Source organism: Aulostomus chinensis, chromosome 16 (genome assembly GCF_037954235.1).
Source record: "Aulostomus chinensis isolate RoL2024-O1b breed Wild chromosome 16, RoL_Achi_v1.0, whole genome shotgun sequence".
NCBI classification, from domain to species: Eukaryota; Metazoa; Chordata; class Actinopteri; order Syngnathiformes; family Aulostomidae; genus Aulostomus; species Aulostomus chinensis.
This window is the reverse complement of record NC_141335.1, coordinates 9,604,856-9,632,397: the sequence shown is the minus strand read 5'-3', so window position 1 is coordinate 9,632,397 and position 27,542 is coordinate 9,604,856. Positions and strand designations below refer to the sequence as shown.

General features: G+C 41.1%; 1 protein-coding gene across 1 annotated transcript in view; it reads right to left on the bottom strand.

The window, feature by feature from the left end:
• The window catches only part of LOC147247409 (E3 ubiquitin-protein ligase NEURL1-like), a 31,939-nt gene extending 7,738 nt beyond the window's left edge, over nt 1-24,201 (bottom strand). The window contains exons 1-4 of the mRNA XM_086179534.1: nt 23,950-24,201; nt 18,724-18,965; nt 17,405-17,726; nt 930-1,646 (exon numbers count right to left, since the gene is read on the bottom strand). Of these exons, the coding sequence (XP_086035660.1) occupies nt 930-1,646; nt 17,405-17,726; nt 18,724-18,965; nt 23,950-23,983 (1,315 nt within the window). The 5' untranslated portion in view covers nt 23,984-24,201. The remainder of the gene's footprint in view (nt 1-929; nt 1,647-17,404; nt 17,727-18,723; nt 18,966-23,949) is intronic.
• Nucleotides 24,202-27,542: the final 3,341 nt, after the last annotated feature.

Sequence of the window (27,542 nt, the reverse complement as noted above, 5' to 3'; positions counted from 1 at the left end):
GATGGAAATTCTGTTTAACGAAAGGTAAAAAATTCACATGCAAATTGGCAAAGAGAGATATAAGAGTTGGTAAAAAGTCAAGAGAGAAAGAAGAGAAAGGAAAAAGGGGAGAAGTTGTTCAAGGATCATAGACTAGAAAGTTCCTGTAAAGCTCTTGGAACAATCGTGATTTATAAAGAATTAAGGATGCAACCATCCAACTTTGGTCTGTCCTGACACTGATATCTGCGCTTTAGGTGTCGGCTGTTAGCAACCGTTGATGCAATAAGTGTGTTTAAGAGGATTCTGAGAGCACATATCTCTGCCAAAACAATTATTTCATTTCGGCAATCCAGAACACGATCCACACCAAGAACTGGATCAAAATACGCAAAAATAATCCAGTCAGACTGACTATCACAAACAGACGATCGCGAGGATTTGCTGATGTGAATTTCTGTCAACCACTTATTCAAAATTTGTGTATGATGTCAAAAAACTGATTCAAATCGCTCTAAAGTCATTCCACTAATTTTGATCAAAATCTGCCCCAAATACCCTGCCAACAAACAAAACAAATGCAACAAAAGGTAACTAATACGCCGTGAGACTGGGACCAATGTTTCCCAACTTTCTAAACCTAACTGGAAGATAAATTCACAGAATTGTTATTCCTGAGCATAATAAATCCTAGTATAATCTAATAAAGCTACATTAAATAAGAACATTTTATTACAATGAAGACAGACGAGCGCAAACAAATTTGTCAAATAAAAAAAGTGGTTTGGGACAAAAATGGAAAATGAATAGGAATCAAAACCATACCCGAATAAACTGAAAGATTGAGCCCATTGCCATGATGAACTGATCTGGCTTTCAGATTTATTGACCTTGTTTCTTCTTAACTGATGTTTGTACTAGAATTAAAACAGAATATCAAGAGAACATACCTAAAATCCTGAGTTGCGTGAGCGTGCTGTGCAGACCGTAGAACATCCAGAGCGGCCTGGAGTTATCCACACACAGCTGCATCCCTGCACTGACGCCATTATGGCTCATGATCACCTCTCCTTCTGCATTCACCACAAAACCCAAGATGTCTCCACTGTGAAGCGGCACTGTCACCCGGCAAACTGCCCAGAATTCTTTGCGGTCAACCAGAGATTCGGGGTTGGAGGGCAGGTCACTGGGCCTTAGAGTGGCTGGGTCACATGATGTCACGCCGTATGACAGAGACCCGGGCCGCGGGGAGCCGGCCTTCACCTTCACAAATACAGTTTCGGAGCAGCGCATGGGCCGGCTGGTGAACACAAGGGTCCTCTCGTCACCACGGTGATCCAGCCGTGCCACTGTGTGCTTATCCAGCCTAGTCACGTGGATGCCGTGCACTGCGTGGATGTGCACATCGGTGTCAAAATGGCTGGGCAGCAGGGAGCTCTGCTGCAGGTTTTGAGAGTTTTGGGGCACATGGCACGAGGCGGAACTTAGAGAATGTAGCCTCTCTTCATCCTCATCATCCTCCTCTAGATGCATCTCCTGCTGCTGCAGAGTCAGGTCACACAGGCTGATGGACAGACGGGGGTCATCCCTGTTGGGCTGAGTGGTGGATCGGTGGGGGGCAGCGAAGGAACGAGGGCGCAGGCAGTCCATCGGGACCATCTCACTGTCTGAAGACACAAATTCACAGGAGTGTTACACAATCACATTTCCAGGGTTTCTAAATGTTATTTTCAGTCACAACAACACACAATGCCTCTCGTTTTCTTTTCATTTGGATAACATTTTTAATTTATTTGAATTGGATTAATACAGTAAAACATATTCCATTTTGAGCCCTTATAAGTGGGGCAAACAGAGTCTAGGGAACCAAGTCATGTACCTACTTAGTATTCAGCTTATCCCCTCATGTAACACTGGTTTCCTTTTATATTCCCTGTTGGTACACGACGCATCACACCTACCTATCACTGAATTTAAAATCGTCGAATAAATACACTCTCTGCAAAGTTTAACAAAGCTGAGGATTCATAGGCTTGTTTACATGTTTAGAAACATAGCAGGAGCTTAAGTGAGGACATGCTGTCGCTGCAGGCCGCTAGCTGCAACACTGTAAGAGACGTAACAGGTTTATGTAACACTTAAGTTACTGAAAGACCATAAAGCCTCCCACTCTGTCTATAGCTTGGAGTCTTGACAAAAAAGGCTCCATTTTCTTACTTATTTCTTAAGGCATGTCCACACAGGAGAAGGCATTGTAGAAAGGTTTTATAATCTTCCATCTCGTGTGTCTCTGATGACACAGATACACTGCTGTTGTCATCAATTTGGCTGTTATCGAAAGAAACGGAAAAATCTAAAATGCGTTACATAATCACATTTAGGTACAAAGAATGTTTGTTTATGGTTCACGATTACACAACATTTTAACAATTCATTTGTGTTATCAAATAAGCCCACTAAAAAAGGAGGTATCACACTCATTCAGTTTGGCTTTATTTTATAATTATGAATTGCATGTGGTCTACAGATTTAAATTGGTTCACTCACAGGAATGCAGCGTCTGGGTAACATGGTACGTTTTAATGAAATTGCGCAATTTCGACTGTTACAACTCGATATGAATTCTCACAGAAAACTATTTCATTATATGGTACAAGGGAAGAGTGAATACCAGGATAATGGCATCTAAATGGCATCTGGAACTGAAGCTTTACCCAAGGAAGCAGGGATGGTGGATGATGGGTATAGAAGAATCAAACTGGGGAGTGGTCCTGGTATGAGACAAAAGGGGTTCTTTGTTGGAGGGGCAGCTCCCACAGTTGGGGGGGGGGGGGGGGGGGTGTGTGTGTGTGTCAAAACTTACATACAGGTGGGGACAGTAAATAACAAAAACTTTCCCATTATTTAACATCTGCATTTATTGAAGCACAGAGAGCTCTTTTTTCCCGCTGTTGATGGTCTCATGCCTTGATAATTGCAATTGAACCCAATGCTAAATTCCACAACCTCGTGATTCTAAACATTCTAAAACTGGTTCGTTTCCATAGCGACGGCATACTGGCACACTCCTGCTTCTGGTTTGACTGTATTTTGTGGTTTAACTGGATTACTCTTTGTGTACCAGCAAGCACAGCGGTGAGAGATGGACGATTGTGACAGTGAATGATCAGGAAACGGTGAAGACGGTGAGCTACAGAAACTTGACTGGGTGCCTGGGCCGATGTCTGGAAACAGCTGGAATGCTGGAGGTATACCAGGGATGTTTTCCATTAAAAATAGTGTTAGAAAAAGTATAGCGTGGAGTACAAGTTTTCAGTGGCAGATAGTATAGTTGAATAAATGTATTCAATGACTTCACAAAACTAGTGAGTGAGAGTCTTTGTTGGTGTCCATAAACTCTAGCTTTAAAATGCTGCAATAATTAAAACCATGTTTCAACTGAGCCCTTTCAGTGTGTGAGCAAGTGTGTGTGTGTGTGTGTGTGTGTGTGTGTGTGTGTGTGTGTGTGTGTATGTGTGTGGGTGGGGGGGGGGGGTAAACAGTGTGTTTCAAACAACTCTAATTTAGCCACCACTAGTCTTGGGTGTTTACATTACAAACTGTCTCAACAGCAGTGACTTAATGTTCCGTATCTTCCTCTGTCCTCCGTTAACACTTCCAGTTATGTGTGTGAATGCTAAGGGCAGCTGTTTTTTTTTAAAGATCCCCGAAAGTGAAAGGAATTCTAGATGTGAATCACATGTTAGTTCATACTATGAGCCACTCCAGCAAATAGAGTTTCTTACTCTTAAGTCTGATGATTGTAAAATAGAAGACACATGGAAACATCAATGTAAAACAGTTCCGTGCACACAAACGGCTCTGCAGCGTGGCACGCCGAGGGACACGCTGCCAAATTTAACATGCCGCTCAAACACTGGCTAAAATTAGCCTGATTGGACATTTGAGGCCTGCAGGGAGGGATAGGCCAACGGATGAATGACATGATGGCTGCTGCTCTCAGCCTCAATCTGCTTTGGGTTTCCCCTACGGGAAGTGGATGGAGAGGGAGGGCCGACAAGGGGTGGGGGGTGGGGGGGGCGGATGAAAAATAGGGTGGGGTGGACAGTTGAGAGAAAGGGCATACCTCACCAGCCCCACTTTATCAAACAAAGACAGCACATCTCCGGCCAGCCGCTGATAAACTGCTTGAACTCAATTACTTCCTCAGTAAAGTGTCTACAACCAAGCATGAGGTTCTTATTATTAGCAGCCTTATCATCTTAAAGGCAAAGTTAGCCGACATTGGGATACAAGAGATAATTTCTACTCTTGTTATTATGGCTTCCACACAGCAGTCAAAACAAGTCATGAGGAGAATAGTAATATTACAAAGAGCTTTTATTGCAAGAAGTAGGGGGGGGGGAGGGGGGAGATGTACAACAGATAAAAGGAGACAAGACAATGAAAGATAAAGACGTGAGCCAAATAAATATGAACTGCTTCTTCCTGAATTTGGTCCCCCGCAATACACCATGTTTACCTTCTGTGTCCTATGGTGAACATGTGTTTACGTATGACACTATCTGCATGTTGACATCATTGACACTATGGTTGCATGCATGGTCGTCCTCATAACACACACACACACACACACACACACACACACACACACACACACACACACACACACACAGATTAGAGGACATGGATGTCTGGTTAAACTGTCAGGACTTTTTGTATCACTCCAAAAAAAAAAAAAGAAGCCAGAGACATTTGTTCCAGGTAGTGAAAATACTGATCAACATCATAAATAGAAAAAAATTATAACTCCCACCATGTGTTGGAATTATGAATGCTTGAACAATAATTTAAATTATACATTTTTTTTACTCTAAAATTAACATTTAAACAGGCTGTTTAAAGGAACAAGCCAATCTGTCTTTTATGTTGCATTTCAGATGAGATCCACAAAGACTGCTAGTTAGCTTAGCACAATGAGGGTTCAGAGACTTCTACAAGTAATTATTGCATCCAGCTGTTTTCTCAGGAAAGTAGTTTCAATTACAGTATGTGTCAGATTATAAAATTAACATATCTCACTACAAATGCCAGCCCTAGTTATAGAAATTGGCTCCAGGCAAAATCCATTTTTTCACTACAATCATTACTATCATTCTTTGTGCTAAGCTAACTAGCTGTCAGCTGGTCTCTGTGGGTCTCAGTTCCCTCACCCATGCACACAGGGCTAAATGATATCCATGCAAGATAAGTGTGTTTCCTTAAAATTTGGCATTTTCCATTAAAATACAACTTTTGTCCACAAAAATAAGAGATTTACCCCTTTCACAAACCCAGTCGATGAGTTTGGGTTTTAATTTTTTTCCTGCGTGTGTGTTACGTTGTCTCACGTCCTTTTATCTGTCTGTCGGTGCACCCGTCAGTGTCTCCACAAAAGATTGCTTTGGTTGGTAAATGTGTATTTTAAAACTTATTTTGGGGCTCATTGGACTTACAGACTTAACTGCAGCTCAGCTTCCCTGCATGTTAATTAGCTCGTGTTATTAGCACGTCAGATTAACATCTTTTGTGTCGTTGGAATGCTAGAGATGTGCAATGTAAATGCAGTCCATTTCTAGTTAACAACAATGTATGGATGGCAGGTATTTGCGGTACATCTATCTATCTATCTATCTATCTATCTATCTATCTATCTATCGTGTGGTGTCTGAAAAATGACCCGGGTGTAATGTACATTGTCACAGGTGCTAGGAGGTGACGGTGAGTAGTACCCATTATTTCTGCAGAGTAATATGATGTGGAAATGAATGCGGTCATACAGCTCTGAAAGGCAGGAAAGCCAGCTGTTAGTGGTTGTAATAGTTTGCGAAAAATAATAAATTGATGAAATTGCTTTGAGTAAAACCAATAAATAGGAAACTAGTGGAGATTAATGGACAAATGATGTTTTGAGCTGACTAATATAAAGTTAACCAACCAGGACAACACTGGGAGTTAGATTGTGTTGAAAATACAGCAATAATACCTACTTTTTTCTCAACATTAGTTACATAATAGCAAGTTTGAACATTGGAACCAGATGGTTGCTGTTGAACAGGTCCATCAATTCTTCTTAAAAGAATCTTTCAACACCTGAAATACAATAGCCATGTTTTTGGCTACCTGTAGCTGGGGTGTAAACCTTTGTTTTTTGGTTTTTTTTTCTCATTTAATAAGTGTCAATAAGGAGCCAAATCTTGTAGCTGTGGGTTTAGACCTGGTTCCACTCCAGACTGCTTATTCATTTAAATGCCACTCAAGCAAAGACAGGTGCAGCCTCAGCTTTTGTCCTCTGGATTATTAGAAAATTAAACATGGAGCCCATAGAAACTTCCTTTGGAGCTTAATGTGACACACTCTTAACATTTGGCAATGCTCCAGTGGATTTTAGAAGTATCGAACATAATAGCGATTATATTCTACTTTGAGCTTCTAAAGTTCAAGTCCTTCAGGCTTTTGAATAGCAAACGAAAGCCTGAAAAAGTGTGAAAACAATAGAGTTGTGATTAAATGCATGGCTGAAACGGCCCCAGTAAAATGAAGTGGTCTTTGAACGGCTCAGGCAACTCAATCTCTGGAGAAAAGCTCAGTTTAAATAGAGGAACACATACCAGACTGACACTGTTCTGCAGGGTCAACGACTGACCTCTTGGCTTCAATTTTTATGAAGTTGTGAGGGGGAAAAAAAAGAAATAAAAAAGATGGGACTGCTCTTGCAGTAGGACCAGCCTTACTGAACGTTACGGTGGAATGTGTTGGCTTCTTGGGTGTAAGAACACACCCATGACCAAACATACAAAAGCAGAAGAACAGAGATAAACATCCCTCTATCTGTTTTTGGTTAACCTTTAAATGGCTACCCTGGAAACCCAAACTGGAAAAACCCGTTACTGGAACGTAACACTGGGAAGGGAGGATGAACAGGATATAACTGAAAGACTGACATCCTGTCCCTTTTTTACCATCCCGGTGTGACAAGTAATGTATTAAACATAGAAAAAAAAAAAAGAATGTATCTACACAATCAAAACTAAGTGGCTCCACCTCATTTCTGAAAACAAGTTAGACAAGCCTCAACAGCTCATCTGCTTCTGTTCGTGTTAAACATTTTGAAACAATTCAGGATTTCTAAACCCCCAGTTCCTTTTTTTAGCCTTTAACGGCTCTCAGTCAGACAATGACACGTTAGCGAGTAGAGAGGGAAGGGTTCAGTTCATTCCTTGGCCTGCTGGAACAGGATTAGGGGGCTTTGGGGCGTTTAGGGAAGCTACAACCTCTGTACAAGGTCAGCTGTGCATTGGTGTATGTGCGTGTTTGGGGATTTGCCCTCAGTATGCATCGCTTAGCGGCCAATCTAGGGCACTGTCTAGAATGAGTGAGTGAAGTCATCTGTCATAAGAAAGCAGAGAGAGGAGGGGTGCTGGCCATAAAAGGAGGGGCTTATCAAGGGAAAAAAAAGAAAGGGAAAAAAAAGAGAACAGCCTCTGGGGGAATATCTATGTTGATGAGCTTTTAAGGAGAGGTATCCCAGTAAAGATAGTGTGAGTGTGAAGCAGGAGGGGCTACCAGGCCTTAGTAGCAATACATTGATAAAAAAAAAAAAATAGGGGGGGGGGGGGGGGGGGGAGTTGTGTGCTGTTTTCAGTATCTGAGAAGCCATGGGCAATGATGTGGTTTTTCTGTGAGATCAGGTCAGAGTTTTTAATTTTGAGCTTGTTCACACAGCTGAAAAGTGGGAATGTTGTGGTTTGGAAAGGTCCCAGTGAAAAGCGTCACGTCATTGACAACAGAGCTCCCCCTGGAAAATCTACTCCATTTCTGCTGTGTGATTGCAGAAAAATATCAAAAACAATTTTATTGACAATAAACAACACAAAATGAAGCCTGGGAGGTCAATATTTCAAGGGATTTCTTTCAATTACAATATAATTATGTTATTTTGCTAGCTAGAGGGCAAACGTCATTAGCCACGAAAAACGGGTCTACACAACAAAATCAAAGATACAAAAGAATGCTGCAAATAATTTTTTGACATCGCAATCATCTGTGCCGATGAATACAAAATATATTAACAATAGGGCGATTAACTTAGGCAACTATCTTGGGGCAAATTATCCCTCTCGTGGGATATGTTCTTCCACCTCACAGACTCATGAGTGCAGTAGTGATAACCAGATGTTTGAGTTTTTTTAACTGTCGTTCATTTAGCATTAGCTTCCTGAAACACTTCTGAACTTGATTTAAAGCCATAATGTGTAAAATTTCACTATATCATGTAAAAAAAAAAAATAGCCACATTATTCATTTAGTTTCGTAATTATAATACCTGGAACGTTCGCAGCACTCAAACGTTTGTGGTACCACTGTTTTAAGCACAGATAACAGCTTTGGCTCTAATATTATCTAAGAGTAGGGAATGAGCTGGACCTTTTTTCTTTTATTAGAATAAAATAGCACAAATAAACATAAATGGATTAAGAAACAAGACCATTTAGCAGATAGCTTTGTTAAAAAATGATCCATCCAATGGTACATTAAGTTTCTAGCTTTGCATCTCGGCCTTTATCAGACCCTCTCCAACTGATAAGGAGCACTTATTAAAGAAGGTTCGGTGTACATGGTTTTTATTTACAGTCACGTATATCCTAAAACTGATGCATTTCTCATCTCTGCTTGAAGATTCAAAGATGGTTGGCCATGTTCTGACAGAAAGGGGGCGCTCATCCACAAGTGAATAGTTGGGGGTGGGATGAGCGGAGGGAACATGGCTCGGTTGAAAACCGGCCTTCAGATTCCAGATAAAGAAGAGCAGTCTGATGTGGTTGGCGAGCAGCAACAACTCCATGCTCCCACAATACCTCAGGACCTCATCAAACTTTTATTGTTTTCATTGAGAGAAATATTAAAAGCCGGAATTTCATCATGTTTGTTCAACAGAAACACAATGTCCTTTCACATGGTCTCAGTTTGAAAGTCATCGACCTAAATATGTCTGAAAGTTCTAGAGAATGAGATGAGTGTGTCGCCCAAGGTGTAGGAGCGAGAGTTGAGGAGTCTGTGGGGTTTCAATCTTTCACCGACACATTTCTCCAATTATAAATTAATTTTGATGTTTTGGTAGAAGAGATATTGAGAGAAACTCTGTGAAAACCATACTGAACACACACAAACACACACGCTGAATTCACAGTACATGTTCCCATCTTTACTGGGACACGACCCTGGTCATCTGAAAGTGATTAGCCTCCTCTCTGAAGGCTTCCCCCTGTACAGCCCAGATCCAAACCTGACAGGCTTCATTACAATTTCTGTTTTGATTCCTCCGAAAATCTGTTCGATTCCATCTGGGACGATTAAATCCCAGCTGAGGCACAATAGCCTGTCATGAAGCATTTATTTTAGTTCGACAAATCAAATAAATTCCAAGCACTGAGCTCACATGAAGCACAGTTCTCATAAATACATTGACCATAATCCCAGTGTGTGTATGTAAACTGGCAGGTCAAAGGACATTACCCCAAAAGTTTAGTTTAGGACACTATTCTTTTGTAACCAACCATCTGAGACTTGATTTACAAGAGCAAATTAAGAAATGAGAGAAATTAAGAAGTTATCACATTACTTAATCTATTTTTTGCACAATATATCAACCAAAACAGTGAGGATGATGAGGAGTGTGGTTGTTTTTTGGTCCAAAGAACATGTTTTGTTACTTATAGTATCATTAGAAATCCAGGAGCCTCAGCTCAGGTTGGTGACTGGATTCCACCTCTATAGCTTTTCCCTGGTCCACCCAACAGTCATATTGCTGCTGTTGTATTTGTGAAAATGAAACGTTCCCTGATTCTCTCAGGGAATGGATGACAACTTCAACTCAGATGTTGCTGCAATTTAATTATAACAAACTGATCAATGCTGGAATAACCACATTGTTTATATAATTACATGGATTCGTAGAACTCATAAATTCATGCTTTTTTTCAGGTCCATTTGCAATACAACAAGCAAACTTTAAAATACTTGTTTTTTCAATAAAGTTTGGAACATGATTCAGTCAGACTCTCCATCAGCCTCTGTTGTCATCACCCTGCTCTCTCCCCTCTTCACTTCATTCCTCATTTGCATCTTCTATGTGTCCTCATATAGTTGGCTCAGACGCTAGTTACTGTGGTTGCCATGACGGCCAGCCACTGGTGTTAATGAAAGTTATTTGTATGGAGGGTTTAAAAAAAGGTAAAACCACAATGAAATCTGCGCAGAAAACTCTCTCTCAATTAGCTGGTTTTGAGCAGGTGCAAAAAGGTTATTGCTAGCTAAAATTTAAACAAGTTAGCCAACATGCAACCAATCTTAATTTCAGGTGATCCCGCACTAATGCAAACGTGGCTGTGAATATTCAGTATGTGCAAAAAGATCCTTCCCCCTTTTTTGAGATGCTCCCTGAAAAAAATGTTAAACTAGTCTCACTAAATACTCTCAATACAAAAAAGGTTGAGCATCCAAAGCCATGCAAGCACCCCTGAGAGAGCAGAGTTCAGGGGCTGGTGAGCATCACCGCTGCTTCGGCATCGAACACAGTGGGAAGATTACCAAGCATGAGGAACGACGTGTCTAGCTGGAAATGGAAAAGGTTACCACAGCCTTCAAGCACAATCATCTTGAGCCTTAGGATTTTTACCCAAAAAAGGTATCAACATGGGCCTTAATTGTCCTCTGGACCTGAACAGAAGTTGCAAGCTTCAGTAATTTCCAAAAGAAGAGACCTTGGGAAAAGGTCGATTGTCTCAATGTGAATATAATTGTGTTTTAAATATCCAATCTGTTACAAAGGGATCATTTATCATGTGATTTATTGGTGTGATCAGCATACAGAGAGATAATATGGCAGGAAAGAGACAAAACAAAAAAGAGTGACAGTCTTTAGTATGATTCATGATTTTTGTCTAATTCTGCCAAAAGAATTCAGCTCAAGGAAATTACTTCATGTTTACAATATGGCGACATTAACGTCTTTATTTGCTTTTCTACCTCCGCGATTGCTGTTTGCCTTTGGCTGGAAACTGACTTTTGATAGATGACTTTGCATACTGTTATTACCATGCTGAACTTCTAGTTTATTGTTTTTGGAAGATTTAGATGTGTTGCAAAGTGCAGAAATGGAGCACATTCATTCAACCTCCATTTACACTACTTAAGTGTAATCAGAGCCCTCAGGCCTGTGGCCTATGTCTTCATCAATCAAAATTAACAAAATAGTTTTTGGTTCTGCGACTCACATATGAAGCCCTGAGGACACAGGTAAAGACAACATTCTCAAAATGATACGGAGATCGAGTTAATTTCATTTAAAGTTATATAGAATTTTGTTTTTCCACCTTGTTGGTTGTTCTTTCACTATTGGGTGGTGACCTTTCTGACCATTGAAGTCAGACTGCAACCTATCTGGTTTCTCTATATTTAAAACCTTTTTATCCATAAATCAAAACCCGCGCAACTCAACATAATCTATGTTGACAAGTGAAACAATAAGCAAGATTTGGAGACGGAGAGTGTGAGCGTTGACAAAAATAGACACAAAGAAAGGAAAAGTATAGTACAATCTGGTTTAGATGACGCAGCATGTTTGTGCAGCAGAGCTTTTCATGATCTCTACCAATCTGCTGTTTACACAACAGGTATGAGTCGATGGTACACTGATCTGACAAGAGACGGTTTTCTTTTAGGCAACAAAGAGGGCCAGAAGATAAGAAAAGCTGCTGATCAAAGATGGCAAATGTTCACAAGTGTACATATCAAAATACCGGTGATTCTATTCTGACATATTCTCATTTATCATGCTCACAACGGCATATTTTTTCATGTATCCTTCACCATGTTTACATCCTAGTTTAATGTGTTAGCATGCCAACAGGTGCTAATCGAATTAGCATAATCACAGCTGGGGGTGATGGAAATGTAATTAAGTTTGTGAGAATTTGGTAATTAACCAAAGTATTAGATGAAGGGGACATGAATCCATCAAATATTTTTTGAGACTACTCTCAAAAACAAACAACCAGATAGAGATATATATATATATCTCAAATCCATCCATCCATCCATTTTCCTCTACTTATTCCTTATATCCCAGTGGCTACGGGCGAGAGGCGGGGTTCACCCTGGACAGGTCGCCAGTCAAATCCAGCCATTCATATAAAATAAATAAAATATCTAAAATATAAAAAAAGTTATACAGTATATCACCAACATCATGGTGGTGCTTGCGTGATGCCTGGTTGCGTGTTCTCTAATGGCCAGCAGGGGGCGACTCCCCTTCTCACACTTGTGTCTGGTCTCATTACAGCTTGCTGCTCATTACATAAATTGTGCTCCCCTTTAAACTTTAAAGCAGGGTGTGACTGCTAAGTTACTTCCACAGGGACCTGTCTCTGTCTCTGTCTCCTTCTGATCCATCCCTCGCTCTTCTAAATCTCCACCTTTTTATCCAATACCGTTACCGAATATGGTTACTTCTGGTTGTACAAAGCCAAGATGTCACCATATTTGACAAACTAATAGGGAAGTGTCACGGTAGTTTATTGTCATCCTCTTAAAAATCCCGGTACCACAGCTTTGTGTATCTGCAGATACTGTTTCCAATCAATGCGTCAGCGATTCATCCCTCTGTAAGACAGCTAAACTACTGTAAGCTTCAAATACCAGTTTTATACACATGTCGAAACCAATATTTCACTACATTCCCAACTTCCAAAAAGAAGAAAATGCATGCAACACAACTCGGTAATCCCCAAGTGACACATGCCATTGTCTGCACCACCCCTGACGTCTCTCTCTTCATGGAATGTGGCAGCATTTTGCTTGGTGTTAACCTGAGCATTTAAGCAGGAATATGGGCTAATGGATCGGTTCAGATTCTGTATTTCCGAAATTTGATCGAGTAAAATCATCACCTGTTTCAAGTTTGATTCGATCAGAAAGATTATTTAGTAAGTTCTGGTCCCACTTTAGTAAAATAGAAAACAGAAGCATATGCTTTCAGGTGTGGCTACCTTGTGATTGACAAATCGTTACCATGGTGACCTGAATCCGCATAAAGGTGAGTTAATCAGCATGTGAACCAATTCCAATCTCATAAAAACATGGCCTCAATGCAATGAGAAAAATAAACCGGCTTCAAAGAAGCAGGTCATAAACCAGTAGGCGTGTCACAGTGGCTACATCCACTTCTTAACACGGTCTATGATGGCCCTACAAAAAAAAAAGTCAAAGGAGGTCAAAGTCAGAAGACTTCATAAAGTGTAGACAAAGAACGTCTGGGCAAAGTTTCATGGAAATCCATCTGACAGTTGTTGAGGTTGACTGGCAGCCACTTTCACTTTCCAACTGTATTCAAAAGCCTGCAGCATCTTTGAAAGCTGTTAGCTCAGCCCCCTGAGGTAGAAACGTTAAGTGATGTCTCACCAAATGCTACTGAGCATGAAAAGCATACACCGGGAGGTTTTCCCCACCACGGTGCTCTACAGGCCTCATGTATCACAGTGTCATGTATAGAGATGATTGATGTCAACATCCTCCTCTTAATCACCTGAGAGCTACGCTGCCTCTTGGCAGTGTGGCAGACATCTTAGATTCTTCTCTAATGACTGGAGAGACAGGTTGCAGATGATGTTAGCTGACGCCGGTCTCACGGATCACTTCCATCCTGTCAGTGATTAAGTGACTCATCTACCTCTAGTAAACAAACCCCCAGTAGAGCATCTTGGATCCATCAAAAAATGCCTTTGCCTTGCTTCGCTTATCTAACTTGGAAGGAATCCATCACACCTGTAAAAAAAAACGACAACAAAAAAACAACAACAAAAAAAAAGAAGAAAAAAAAAACCCTGGATGCTGTGTGGTCCCTCGGGATTGGTAAACAAACATTCTGTTGAGACTGCAGCATGGGAGAAGCGTGATTTGCCATTACTTCTTTTTGACTGCGGAAAAGTCTACTATTCCCATATGTTTCACTTTGGTACAATGGAACTGCAAAAAAAAAAAAAAAAGTTATTTATGACCTGATTTTTAGAGCTTCTGTTGCATTTGTGAAACAGCTGACAGGTTGAGCTCTGAGACATGTATTACACTTGAAGAAATCTTTTGTCAGCCCCTTTCTAAGAGCTAATGTGTCTCTGCGTAGCACTACAGATGCTCACCAGCACAGTACGTTCTGTATAAAAGGCACTTCAGTCTTTATTGATAGCTGGGCGAGCAGTGTGGTGATGTAACGGATCTTTCTTAAATTGCATGGGCAGCATTGTCGGTCTGGACAACGCCTGAGGCTCAGTTTGATTTGAGCAGATTAATTTAGCTTTCTCTCTTATGCAACACCATCTCAGCTTTCAAGCAGTCACACTGATCTCAGGACCACCTTTGACTCCTTGCATGGGCGGCTGGCTACTGAGCTGCTCTCCCCTGATAAGAGCTTAGAGAGGAAACAACACAGCTCTTCAATAGATCTTTAAACACTAGAATAAGGCCTGATAGCAGGAAAACAGTTTGGCAGGAAGCAAACCAGCAGGTTTGATGAATTCCAATGGAAGGTTGTAAAAGATGTGATGCCGCGCAGTCTTGTGGATACAGATTATCCACAAGCTAAATGCAACAAACTTGTCACAGTTGCCTTGCTAAAATGGATCGCTTTCATAGTTGGTGAATGCCGGTGAATGAAAAAGATGTTCAAAAAGAACGAGCACACAAAAAGAAAGTTATTCGAAATTGAACTTTATCCTGTATACAGAATGAATGAAATATTCACCCGAGGAAACCATCAGTTCAAGCAAACCACTAAAATATTTTGTGCCCGTAAGTACACTCAGTAGATACCCAGGTGGTGCAGTGAAGAAAAACGGTGACAGTAACGTTGACGCGTGTTGACATGCGAGCAGGGACACTACAATTGATCCATGAAATATTTAAGGTGAGCTATTCAAAGGAGGGATGTGATCAGATGCTGTTATGCTCCTGGGTCTACACAGGTCTTAAAAAAAGAGAGTGAAGGCTGGCCGGATGGCGTTGTCGGCGAGGGAACGAGGTCACAACACGGTGAAGCTTAGAGAAACATACATTCCTGGGGAAGAGGTTGTCTCATGTAGCAAGACTACTGTGCCGTACCAGAACAGGAAAGACATCTGACTCCTTCTGTTACAGTACAGAAAACTGGACTGATGGATTGATTCTTTGGACCAATCACAATCATGCAACAATGGCGTCCTTGGGGAGTAACAAATTTGTTTAGTAGCCTAACAGGGCTGCACAGATTTGAAAAAAAAACATCCCAGTTGTTTTAAACCGATTTTGTGATATGATTTGCGAGATTAGACAGAATGTTGTGTTTCCATCACGCTCATTTTTCACAGCAAGTCACCCAGTGTCACCTTATACACGCAACATTGTCCCTGTAAGCAAACCACAGAAGAAGAAATCTTTAAAACTCATCGCTTCAACATAAACTGTTATCCGACTTACCCCGAAAAGAATAACACTTGCCAAGTACACCTTAACTTATTGAATTCTTTTTTTTCATTACTGTCTGCCACATTTATCTCAAAAGCAAAATCAAGGTCACCAAAACAGACCATTCTCTACACTCCACAGAGCTTATTCACAGCTCCACACTCCATTTCTTCCCTCTGTAAAAACAACAGCTGTAATTCCCACCTGGATAGATTGTGTGATAACTTTACCCACAACAGGTGAAATTTGGCTCGTTATACCAGCTGGTGTGGTGTTCTTTTCAGGCTCTATTGTAAGCATCATTAAGAAACAAAATGCACCCTTCTGTTAAAGGAAAATGCACACATGTGGTGGTTCAGAAACTCCAGACTTTGATGTGTCCGCCCATATTTCAGAGGCTAAGTGTTTGTTGAGCTGCAGCCAAGTGCCAAGACAATACTGGGCCTGTGAGATATACCATGCTCTTAACTGGTGACGCTCTGCGACTATAGAGGAGAGAAGATAGCGGAGTGATTTCTCAGCTGACTCAAGAGGCAAAACTTTTATTTTAATAGTAAAATGGCAAAATCTAAGTACACTAATCAACCTTCTGGTCAATAAAACAGTCTAAATATCCTTGAAGGGATAGTACGCATTTATTGAAGTGGGGTTGTGTGAGGTCGTCATTGGTAATACGATGGACCGATGTGGCTCAGGGTGTCTTCCGTGTCGAGAAGCCAAGAGCAGCGGCCCTCTACGCTCAGCTGTACAGCTGAGGAGGAGATATTGCACGCAAACGTAGTTTATTCACCAAATCAGATGGATATCAGAGGACATAGCTGTACTGTACGTGTAAACTGTGTATGGAAACATATTTTTTCTTCTTCTGTGGTGATCATTTTCAGACATACTTTTTTTTTTCTGTGAGCCATCTGTGGCGGTACATGGAAAACACATTGACCTACATCTACTGAAGATAAACTCATACTATGGATGATGATATAACCCCACTACAAAAAAAAACCCCAAAAAACCCCAATATCAATAATCCCACTTTTTTTTAACATGTACATTTTTGTAAGCGGTCACATGACGCGTAAACCCTCCGCTGGACTGATTGTCTTGCACCTCAGACATGTCAATACCTGACATCATCCCCTCTCGTCTGTGTCCTCTTGGGATGAGCAACACACTTCAACATGAGCTGTTTGCTGGCCGGCACCACGAGGCCAGTGAACCCCAGATAGCCGCACTCTGGCGCCGGACACCAAACAGCCCATCACCAGATAGCACGCTTCTCGCTGTCAACCACACCAGCAGAAATGAGGTTAAATGGCACTATCTACACAATATGGAAGCCTCTTCTATTTTTATTAACGGTGCTGACAGGATCTATTCTCAGATGAGAGGCAGTGGAATTCTTGGAAATGGTTACAAATAAGGCTTCCACAAAGATTCTTATTTATCTTTTTGGCATTGTTTAAAAAAAAATGGAGGCAGCTGTTTTCAATGCATGACGTGTTTCTTCAAGTGAAAAAAAATAAACTGATGTTAATAATCGGTCCTGTTTGCTTTTAATTTCTTTGATCTAGTGACCTTTTAAACAGCGCAATGAACTTGTCTGAATGCATTTCAGACATTTTGAAATTCCCCCTTTGGAGAGATTTCTTTGATATTAACAAGCGTGGTAAGTATACAATCTCCCACAATCTTTTTTCCACTGAGCTATTTTAGTAGGAGTGGAAAAAGTCAAACAGCTGTATGTAACATCACCTTAGAGCCGCTCACTTGAGAACTATCAGACGTAGAATTGTTTTCAATGAGAAAGCATTACGCTAAAAAGAGAGTGATAACTTGACAATTTGAGTCATCGGTTTCTCAGCAAAGAGCTCAGCCTGCATGCATGACTCACCTAGCAGCTGGATCCCCCTGGTGAGGCCGTAGACATCGATCAGTGCCCACAATGGTTCAGACACTTGAACCCCGCTGAAAAACAGCATGGGGCTGGAGTCGTTGATTCTGTAGAACACACGGCCCTTCTTGTCCACCCAGAAGGAGATGACGTTCCCCTCATTTGACAGCTCCTCTGGCAGGGCTTTGGCCCAAAAGCCGCTCTGGGAGACCAGATCTGGACAAGCATACTTGGGCAAGGTGTCTGGGTTTATCCTGGATGGGTCTTTGGATGTAAAACCAAGACGTAGAGCTCCACTCCAGCAGCACTGCTTCTTAGTGATCTGGAGGCCACACACACGTAATAAAAAGCTATGAACTTCACATGAATTTTTACACTTCAGTATCTCTTTGTTTAGTGAGCTACACGCTAACAAACTTAGCTTTGTTTTACCTTAATTCATCTATCACCTGCAAATGATTTTTGTCTTGTTTCAAACCTCTGTTTAGTTTACATTTATGGTGCAAGATAACAGTACTCCTCACATGGCAATGCTTGCATTTCTCTGTCTGTCTCCCTCTATCTCTCTGTCTTTCTCTCTCTGTCTCTCTCTCTCACTCTTTTTCTCTCTCTCACTTTCGAGACATAGATGGCCTGATAATGGAAACTTGTTCTAAGCTGCTGCTTTGGCCCACACAAAGAGGGAGAGAAAGAGAGAAGGTGGTAGGAAAAGAGCGAGAAGAAAATTAAAAACAGAAAAAATGAAAAAGGAAAATCATGTAGTTGGAGGAGTACTTGATTCCTTCCTACACTACTCTAGTATTGCAAATACTAAAGTTGCTAGAGGATCTGGGAGTTGTATAAAAGCATCTTGTTTTTCTAATTGTTCTCCTACTGTGCATGGCTCTTGCGAGATGATGAACCAGTTACAAATACAGAGTACTTCAGAAGTGAAATGTGTCAGAATGAGTGACAGGAAATGAGTTCATGCATGATATCCAACCAGTGAAATGTGCCAATGATCAACCGTCAAAGCGTCAAATAAAAGACCGGAAGGTCATATGTGTTGGCATCATGTCCCAGTGGATCATGATGGAGGCAGATTTTCAAAGTAGGAAATGCATAAGGATTTCCCAACATGAAAGATGACAGCGTTCTATTTTGGTGAGACAGACTCAGCACTCTAGTGCAAGCACTTTCAATTATACTTCAACAATTAATGGCACAAAGCCTGGAATGCTACAATTTTTCAACTGAACTGTCATATTTCCATTTTCTAAACTGCTTTGCGACAACACAATAAGCACACATCACTTGTGGTCGCCATGTGTCTCTCTTACCCTCAGCCGAACTTGCTCGTACACGGCGATGGGTCTGTTGCTGAAGGTGATGGCGTTACAGAAGCTGGCCTGCCTCTTGACGGTTTTCTGAGACATGTCCATGACAATCTGTGAGCCCTTGGTGCTGGGGTGGAAGAGCAGAGGGAAGGCAGACAGGCTGCCACATGGCTGAAGTGGCAGGCAGCGCTTCGGTTTGTGATGGCAGCGGTTGGATGAGGCAGGAAACGGCCCGTTCAGAGGATCTAATTGTAGGAAAATACAGTACATTTTACATTGAATTAGAATATTATAGTCTGTTGTTGGTATGACACCCTCTTAGGGTCACATGGTAAGACCAGACGCACAAAGTGAATAACAAGCTAAAATGTCCTTGATTTTTTTTTTTTTTTAAAAGCACCTATAAAAACAAAGAAACAGACTTGGTTCCATTGTATGCCATTAAGAAGAACAGTGCAGCTGCAACAAGTGCTGCTTTAATTTGAGTAAATGGCATATTTCTGGTAAAACCTATTAGTCTTTGTTATTCTACCTTATGCCAATTTCAAAGCTGGCTTGTGTTTCTCTTCTATCCTGGAACACATTTGTACAATAATAAGTAGAAGGGAGGAAACGCGCAGGAGGGATACGAGGACAGGTGAGGAGCACGAACAAGTCTAGAAAGAGTGGATTAACACAGCGGGAAGCGACCTTTGATGGCTCATATTTTAATGAATACACATCAATCCCAATTTATACGGAGAGAAATATGTATAACCTACCTTATAAAAATAACCCCCCCCAAAAAAAGGAATTTGTTGCGCTTTGTTGTACAGGAAGCACCACAATTAGAGCAGACCCACCAGAGAGTCAGTGACTCACAATATGAGTCTTTTGCATTTTTTTCCCATGCAAAGCTGTGAATCATGACTCCCACTTACAGTAATACACAACACAGACAAACACACACACACACACACACTCACACACACACACACACACACACATCTGTCTTTCTGGGTTTAGACGAGAATTTTTCTCTCCTTTTCATTAAGATAAACTCCCCGTTTCTGTTTCCACATTTTGCCAAGGTCACCGCGGTGTTTCGCTGCTGATGTTTTTTCACACCGATTTTGAGTTCTCATTAAACATCCGTCAGGATGACGAAGACGTGATTGATACCATGTGTAATTATCATCTTCTGCTTCCAGTAATACATTTTTAATTTCTTTTCTCAACAATGTTATGTTTTTTTTTTGTTTTTTTTCCAGCAAGACTGGAAGCCTATTCAATATTTTAAGCCTAATTAACACTTCTATTTTCACACCTTCATTTAGAAGCCTGTGTGGGAGCTGCAGGTGTGAGACAAGTAGGCTATACAGCTACTGAGTGACCTCACAGGGTCAAGAGGTTTAAATCCATCCTGGAGATAATTCCATCAATGCTGCTTTGCATCTATAATCCGTTTGCTCTTGTGGAGAATGCAGGTCGTTGGGTCAGATTCAAAAATAACCGCATTGGGGTTCTTTTGGAACAGTACCGACAAGAGACCACATCTTCAACTGTCTCGGCCCACTTCTTTTGCTCTGCACGTGTCTGGGCAGACACTTTCAACAAATACCCAGTCGGTGACTGGATGAAGCCTCTGTCTATCACCATCTATTACAGGCTAACTTCAACCAATCAGATCAACAAACTCGCATAAAGCCGAAGTCACTCAATAGAGGAACTGAACCATCTTTTCACTGAGGAAGAAGGAAAAAAAAAAACGCCATAACTCTTCAGGAGCTCAAAGTCTTGCTGTCATCTCACCTAAATCCCGCCTCCAACTCTTCAAAGGAAGATGATTGGCTCCACCACTTTGGGAAACTAAACACATGTACGAACTGGATTCTGGAAAGATGATCTTGAAAATCCAGCTGGTAACGAATGAACGATACCAAAAGGGAAAAGGAATCCCAGGGTAGAAATGAAAGCACCGCTGTCGCAACTGATCATGCGATCTTTTAGAACACATCTGTTCTGACATCACCACTCTTTACATTCAAGCAGAGACTTTTGTGCACAAAAAACTTCACTCAAGACAAAGCTTTAAATCGGTGGATGTAACAATGTCTAGTTGAAAATTTTTTTCCAGAAAGGCTCAACTAAGGAAGTTACCATTACTCTCCTTTAAACATTGTTGCCACGTGTTGTCTGTTGCGTCTGTGTTTATAATCAAGACACAATCGGCTCTGCCATGCGCACTGGGCTCACTTCTGTATTTGTTGAGCTTTTCACAGCCTCTTGTCGCTGCAGAACAATGCTGAATTGTGCTCCGTTTGCACAACAATGGTCCTAAATGAAGTCATAACTAATACGTCCACCATGCTGCATCCTTGATGTCATATCATACGTGATGTCTTCAAGAAGACAATACAGGATTGTGTTGTAGTCCATCACTGACTAGAACAGAAAGAGTGTTTCCTGCAGCAGAGTCACAAACGAACCTGAAATCCAATCTCTTCTCTCATTTTCACTTCATTTATATAATTTCTGCTGCTGTGCTTCAGGAGCAGCTTCAACTCACATCCCAGGCAGCTTTACTCACACAGTAAATAATGAAAATCGATGGATGGATAAACACACCTCATTAAATTTGCTGTAAATGACAGCAGAGCAGCAAAGGTGCTGATGACACAGCCGTATTTAAACAGTCATGCAAACTGACAGAGAGATCAGGGCTGACAGAGACCAGAACGCTGCCGTGATAAAGAGAAGTGCCACCACAAACGTCACAGGAGCAACTTAAGAACGGATAATGTTACTTAATACACCATCGCACACAATGTGACTGTCTTTGCTGTCATTAATTGGCCACGACAAACACTGCGGAGACAAAGAGCGGCCCTGGTGAGTGTCACCTGGCCTCCTACGCTCCTCTGGGTTTGTTCCCAGACAGAAGCTTCAACAGACGAACTAAAGTGGCGTCACGCTCACTGGGCCACGCTCACAAGACCAGAACTTGAAGGCAGAATCTTACACAACCCTGAGGTTTCCATTAAAAGTCAACAGAGGTGATGGGTATCCAGGATTTGGACACATTTGGAACTCACAAATCAACCACATTGTTTCTTCATTACAAACAACAGCTGAAGAAGGGACTTAAGCAAAGTGGGCCAACTGCTCTTTAGACAGATACGGTACAAACAGATGGCCGATAATGATATTCTTCCGAAGACGTGATTCTAAAACACCGGTACAGTTTCATCTGTTGAAAACTGCTTTTCCTGTTTCATACTTTAAACTTCTGAAGAGACGATAAGTGCTTCAACTGAATTACTACACCATTCATTTCATGTACTATAAGCTCCTTGCAAATACATCAGTTATGTGCTATTTTTAATCCATTCCTGCTGTTTGTGTTGGAGGTCAACGTAACGGCTGGTTGCCTTTGTGGGGTTCGATATCATTGACAACTTATCAGTTTTCATGAGAAATGGGTCCTTGAGCGAGACAGAGGATCTCCAACATGACAAGAATTATAGATTTTTACAGACTGAGCTCATCCTGTCAGGTGACCGAGTCCACCTGATGCACCAAACATTCACCTGGTGGCATACAGTGCTTAACATTATAAAAACATATTACAAGATATATAAAATCATCGTAAAAGTGGTATTGGAGCATTTCATTAGTGCTAATATTCAAAAAGTCACCAACACTGAACAACAACATTCAGATGTGAGCTTTTCTATCACAAAACCTATCAATCAACAATTGTATCAGTAACCTTTCTTGACCAACCAAATCAGAAAAAAGATTCCAAAGTCCAACTTAATTAAACCTTGAGATGGCATCTAACACCTTAATATTGCCTGTTTTATTCAACCCCCACTTCTTACCACTACCCTGTATGCATACACACGCTTATACACAAACTCACATTGTTTTCAGTATAAACAGGCTTTTACAGACCAAATAAAAGCAAGAAAATGTCAGGAGCAGAGGTGGGCGTGATGCATCTCACACTGTATCACTGTATTTCATGGCATCTTTTGTTGTGTGGTGATTTGAAAGTAGTGACATATATATATATATATATAACATATATATACATATATAATATATATAACATATATACACACATATATACATATATACACACATATATGTATATATATACATACATACATACATACATACACACACACACACACACACACACACACACTTCCCCCCAGCACAGGTATATATATATATATATATATATATATATATATATATATATATATATATATATATATATATCAGGGTCATATGTCCAGGAGAGAATGACACACATTATCAGGAATGTTATTGTCTTGATGGTCACCTTATTGGTTTCAGTTCTGCTTTCTTATATCAAATAACAGCTACAAGTTGTACCATATAACTAAATATTTCTATAAGACTGTAGTTAGTGATGGGTTGCAGGTATCAGAAGGGGAAAGGTTAAAGTGGAACATTCAGCCAGGGGAATTACACACATTGGAGAAGCTGGAAACACACAATGTTTAATCAAAAAGCCTGTTCTTCTTATTTCAACTATAGCTTAAGGTTCCATTTATCAGCTTATTGATTCATCAACACGTGTTACAGATTAATCAACAACAACTCCTCTCCTCAACTCATGATTAATGCATGTTTATCGAGGAGACTTTAGAAATATTGGAATAAAATAGGTGAATTCACACAAATTAATGAGTAAGTCATGAACACAACAGTCAGATCTCTGGTTTTGATTTACAGTAACTCACATTTCAACTGTGTAACATGACGATATTTCTCAATATCTGTATTTAAAACTAGCTATAAAACGGTTGTTGTTGAATGCACGTCAACTTCCATTACTTGAAATGATCAATTCACAGCTACAAAAAGTTCTTTTTATGACATGCAGACTAAAGAGAAAGAGAAGTTCTGCTGAAAAAGTTTTTGTGTGTTCCAGAACCTCACTTCAGTTCTTTAATTGCAGAAGTAAAACTTGCAGCTAATGCACTTTTATTTAAAATAATAGAATAAGCATTTTCACGGGGGAAAAAAAATACCGTTTTTCTAATACAAAACAAGTCGTGACTCACCGGAGGTGGTAAACTTGGCTGCTTTCACATCTCTTATTTCCACTAACTGCCTCACACACACACACACACACGCACGCACGCACGCACGCACGCGCGAGTGACAATCTCAACTTGACAGGATTTGTCAACAGTCCGGTGCAGGTCTTACCGTAGAAGGTGTTTCTGGTGATCTGACCCCCCATGGCTCAATGCAAGGTGCGTTCACTGCCTTTCAAACTCTTGGTGGATCCACGTTATTCACGTCCCGCTGCGCGTCCCCCAGCAGCAGCAGCAGCAGCCACATTATACGAACACGACGACGTTCACAAAACACGTCCCGACGGTTGATACAGCGACTGGATTCAGCCTCATTGACGTGACACGGCAGCCGACAAATAAACGCGCAGCAGCACAGTGCAGTCCGAGGAGATCACGCTGCAATTAACATAGAAGGTGGTTGTGGAGGTGGGGCTTCCCGGGAATATTAACGCTATAGTTACCACTGAAAGGCTCTACTTCCACAATATACAATATGGGCACCAATATCTGTGTGTGTGTGTGTTTGTGCCTGCGTGTGTTTTAAAATTAGCTGGCCTTTATTCGATTATGACGCATCATTAAACAGGTAGTTGGGTTTTTCTCTAACTGGCTGCTGGGAAGTCTAACCTGTTAGCTGAAGTTTTGCTTTTGAAAAAAAAAGGTGATAAAGCTCTAATGCATCTTTTTTTTTTTTTTAAATAAAGTTCCATTCAAGCCCAGGCATTGCTCATTAAAGGGGGCTTATTTTGGAAAAAGCCCCTCTCCACTGCTTGTGTAGCCTATATATGCTGTTAACAACTCTGAGGTGAACACCAAAAAAAAAAACAAAAAAAACAAAAACGAGTCATTTAATACAGTTTTGCTCCGTAGTCTTGTGATTTGATGAGCTGTTCAGATCTGATGCACCTTAACGCATCGCAAAGGGCTTCATTGAAACTGTAACCACACATTCATTTTAAACATGTCCTAGAGAATGTTTTCATTTCAGGCTGCCTCAATAGGAGAACTCCCTTTATGGTAAGGGGTGTAACGTTTTGAAGCAGCTAGCCAGTCACAACAGAATGGGCTTTACGGAGGCGGGGCTAGAGCCCACTTAGCCAACTGGCTGGACTCATGACTGAAGAGCCGTAACCACAAAACGTTTGACTAAAAAATACATGCTAATGTCAGTAAATACACCACCAAAGTTTTATTGTTTAACATTTTACTAGATTTGATACTCTGCAGCTCTCTCTCACACTAGATAGTGTTTTGGAAGTGTTTACTCTCCCATGTGGCTGCAAATGTTTCATTAGCAGAGCAAGCTACATCCAGTTAGCCCCCTGATAGCTTGAATATGGGATCATTTTCTTTTTCATGAAACTATAGACTCCCCAAGGTTAAGAGAGCAAGCAGATCAAATTCTAAAAGTGCAGGAAAGCATTTTGATGGGATCACGTTACTTACCACAGTTTTACAGTTTTGTATGGTTCAAAGAACAGCCGTGCTTGGAATTCCTTTTTTGAGGCCGTTATCTTGAAATCGAGAGTCGTGTCATTTCGAGCTTTCTACTGTATCTTCTTGTTCCTCGTGAAAAGGGCGTTGCGTCTTTATCTCGGGAAAACAAAACAAGGAACAAATAAATTGAAACGGATTTCTACTCATCCTCATACCAGAAGCTCATGATGTTACTGGGATATTCCACAAGTTCTTACAGAGATAAATTTGGACGTAGGGGAGGCGTGGCTCAGAGGTAGAGTGGCCGTCTAGCAACCGAAGGGTCGCAGGTTCGATCCTCACTTCCCCTGGTGACCATGTTGAAGTATCCTTGAGCAAGATACTGAACCCCTAATTGCTCCTGATGGCCTTGTGACGGACTGGCGACCCGTCCAGGGTGAACCCCGCCTCTTGCCCAATGTCAGCCGGGATTGGCTCCAGCCCCCCCCCTCCCCCCGACCCTTAACAGATAAGCAGTATAGAAAATGGATGGATGGATGGAAATTTGGACATGTATATTGTATTGCACCTTCTGCCGGTTGAACCTTGCCTGAAGTTGTCTGACGAGTTGATCAGAAACGGATGGCCCTCAATCTCAAATTGTCGCCGTTAATTAGTTGCTACAGTTTTCAAGCCTCCACCCACACATGCTGGCGCTGGCGCTCATTTGATAAACTGTGCGCTACAATTAATAGCTTATTAGGGAATGACCTCATTATTACAAGAAAATGAGATGCAGTAATTACCAAGCATCACCGCTAATGGCAGGATTAAAGTGCAAAGAGGAATATTCTGACAGCAGTGTGTAACATGAGACCAACTCTTCTACATTCGTCTGTGTTTATTTATTTTTTTATTATTATTTTTAGGAAATAAATGATGTCAGCCCTCCAGCCATTGCTTGAAACTGACTGGACAAAGATGTCACACCTCGGGGTGATGTTGCCGTTCATCCTGAAGGTTTAAGGGCGACTTGATTTATGGTCATCTTATATTCCCGTGTCTTCACTTCAACACAGTCTTACTTTATTGTGGGTTAGGGTGAGATGATGAATGCTGATGCATCGTGACAGCCAACCCTCAGCAGCAGAGTTACTATGGCGAAGTGGAAATATGACTTCAGGCTTGAATGATGCTGCAGCTGAAAATGTTCAAAGCAGGAAAACAACAAGTGATTTCAAACTTTTATCAGTATTTATTTGCTGCGCGTTTCCTCAATAATAATGTGTAAAAATCTGCAAAATGCACCTCATCATATGCAATATCTGAAAGACTCAATTTGTTTTATCAGCTAATTTAGAGGTGTAAGCATCGGCATTTGAACATATAATCTCAGACGCTTTCCTCAAAGGCAAGGGTTTATTTCCTCCTTGATGCTGCAGAACTACTTTTCTGAAGTGTCTGACTGTTCATCAATGGTGTGATCATGGTCCTCCTGGTCCCCAGCAGGATTCGCCTCAGTGGTTACATAAGTTGTGTGGGCAGCCAAGCAGCCAAGCCTGGGAGACGCTGCACAAGCTCAGGAGCACGAGCTATATTATCATGTTGTTTATACAAACTGATTTGCGGTTAAGTCAACTGTCTGTAAGCAATTCGCACCGAAAAGGAAAAGGCAGGCATGTTAAACTGCATCACGTAAAGTCCGTGTGTGTGTGCGTGTGTGTGTGTGTGTGTGTGTGTGTGTGTGTGTGTGGTGAGGTAGATTCATTCATTTGGGCCAAATGGAGCTGGACCCTATTCCAGCTGCGAGTGCTTCACTGTGGACAAATGCCAGTCTATCACAGGGGTGGGACACGTAGAGGCAGAAAACCATTGACACTGGCGCACAATCTGAAAAAACTAAATGCTTATTTTAATTTCTTCACACCAGTAACAGCTGTAGACCAGAGGCGTGATGTTTTTGGGTGTTCCGTCTGTCTCGTTCCTGTTAAAAATCCCTGCAACAACACCTTTTAGGAATTGCTTCACGTTTGGCTCAAATGTCCACCAGGACTTAAGGATTAACTGAAAACATTTTGGTGGTCAAACGTTCGCTGTGATAGGCACATCACGTTAGAGGCAAACCACTGCAAAAGGATATTTTTAGTTTGCTTTGTGGGAGGAAGCCACAGCAACATGCAAACGCCACATGACAGTGCTGACTAGACAAATGTGCATAATTTCAAAATGAAAGATGAATCAAATATTTCATCATGTGGGGAACATAGTAATTTCCTTACGTGATTGATCAGAATTCAAAAAGTCACT